Here is a 1,786-nt window from a genome sequence, read left to right on the forward strand (position 1 = left end):
AGCAGGCGAGAGATGGAATGTTTCTTCTCTTGAGTGATTGGCCAGATATTAACCCCTTGTGATTAAATGCAAGATATCTCGTGGAAGATTTTGTAGTTTATTTAAATGCTTGACTATCTTTTAAAAATCTATGCAGGAAGTTCTCACACTGTGTGAAAATCGACGAGTTCTTTTTAATAACAAAACTAAAGATGCACTTAAGGGATTTGAGCAGGTGCAGGAGCTTCTATCCCTTGTAAACAGAGTCATAGAACAAAATGGTGGTCAACCATACAGTGACGAATTATTTGCTGAAATACAGGTGAGTGTTTTAAAATTTTTGATAATTTTATTGTAAAATTTTTGGGAGAATAACTTGATTTATTTGACAGAAAGGGGAAATGAACTTCCGTGGTCAACAAGAAGAGGTTGATTCCTTGAAAGGGAATTTTTCTATAGGAGAAATATCAGAGTTGCAGGAGCAGATGAAAAGGCAATATGAAGATCAATTGAAACGAGTAACTGATATGGTATTCCTCAATTCCCTTCATTTTACTGACTTCCCATGTACTCTTGTTGTAGCATCTGAGAATTTATTTAGTTTTATCACCATTATGTTCCTTGTATGGTTTTAGAAGATCTCTCTCAGCAAAATCAAGAAAATTTATTCCTCTGGAAATCCTTATTCTGTGTTTAATGGCACAGGCTAAACTCTCAGATTGTAGTTGTATAATTCTCGAAACCCTTCTGCTTCTCTTGTAAAGAAGAGGAAGTGCACCCTTGTTAGTGATTTTTTCTTTCTGACATGTGGTCCCTTGGTGAAATTGCATGCAACCAGCGATGGACTTCAGAATGCATTTACCATAACTCAAGATTCATGGAATGGTGCAGCTGTTGTGGACAAATAATGGACTCTTGCTGTAGCAAAACATAAGTGATGACAATTTAAATGAGCTATTTTGAAAGCAGAATCATTTTAAAAAGAAGGAAACCCCTAATCATGCAGAGTTAGTCTCTCTGGAAATGAGCTCTTGGACATGTCTGGACAATATTTTTGAGGAATAAAGGATTTGTTACTTGGAGTCAAATGATTTTTAAATTCTTATATGCATCATATGTGAATAGAAGACTTAACCTGTTATAATGTGGTGATCTAAAATATAGCTGGTCTTGTTTTGTATCACCATTATCATTTTGTATGATATTTGGCTTACAGGGTGAACTTCAAATTTTGAAGTGGTTTGATTGATAGCTAGGAGGGTGTTTCAGAGTCTGGTCGTGATTGCTTTTTAAAGTAATTTTTGCTTGGAAATGTATTAAAATAACACACACACATTTCAAAATTTAGAGAAACTATCCATTGCTTATTGATTCTGATGTTGTTGCAGGTTGAGATGAAGCTTAAAGAGGCAACTGGTAATCTTGAGCGGCGGGTGGGGGAAGAGCAAGCTGCACGACTACGGGCAGAAGAGAGTGCACAATTAGAGCAAAGGAAATCAAATGAAGAAATTCGAATGCTTAGAGAGAGGCTAGAGAAGGCTCACGAGGAGCTCCGCAATAAGGGAGGCTGTGCCATTCTATGACACAAGTGAGAGACCATGTTCAATGGGGTGAAAACGGATGAGATTATTATTATTATTCTGTTTGTTGCTTATATTATGATTATTGCAGTATTCATACTGCAAATGCGTCTAATAGTACTTGATGCTTGAAATGATACGGTGCCCCAGTGTAAGTGCTTACAATGGTGTTTAACAATGTTTCAAGTGAAGCAATATTACTCATGATGTCTGCTCATTTTAATTTT

The 1,786-nt window shown here is 36.2% G+C and overlaps 1 protein-coding gene across 6 annotated transcripts in view; it reads left to right on the plus strand.

Annotated features, from left to right (window-relative positions):
• The window catches only part of LOC105130647 (protein AIG1-like), a 4,930-nt gene extending 3,144 nt beyond the window's left edge, over positions 1-1,786 (plus strand). For 5 of the 6 annotated variants that reach the window (XM_011033226.1, XM_011033228.1, XM_011033227.1 and 2 more), the window contains exons 4-6: positions 137-301; positions 372-509; positions 1,368-1,786. In XM_011033226.1, coding sequence (XP_011031528.1) covers positions 137-301; positions 372-509; positions 1,368-1,562 — 498 coding nt within the window. In that variant the 3' untranslated portion in view covers positions 1,563-1,786. Of the gene's footprint in view, positions 1-136; positions 302-371; positions 555-1,195; positions 1,244-1,367 lie in introns of those variants that run through there. The other variant, XM_011033231.1, reaches the window with a different exon arrangement.

Source organism: Populus euphratica, unplaced genomic scaffold (genome assembly GCF_000495115.2).
Source record: "Populus euphratica unplaced genomic scaffold, PopEup_1.0 scaffold29.1, whole genome shotgun sequence".
In the NCBI taxonomy this organism is placed as follows: domain Eukaryota; kingdom Viridiplantae; phylum Streptophyta; class Magnoliopsida; order Malpighiales; family Salicaceae; genus Populus; species Populus euphratica.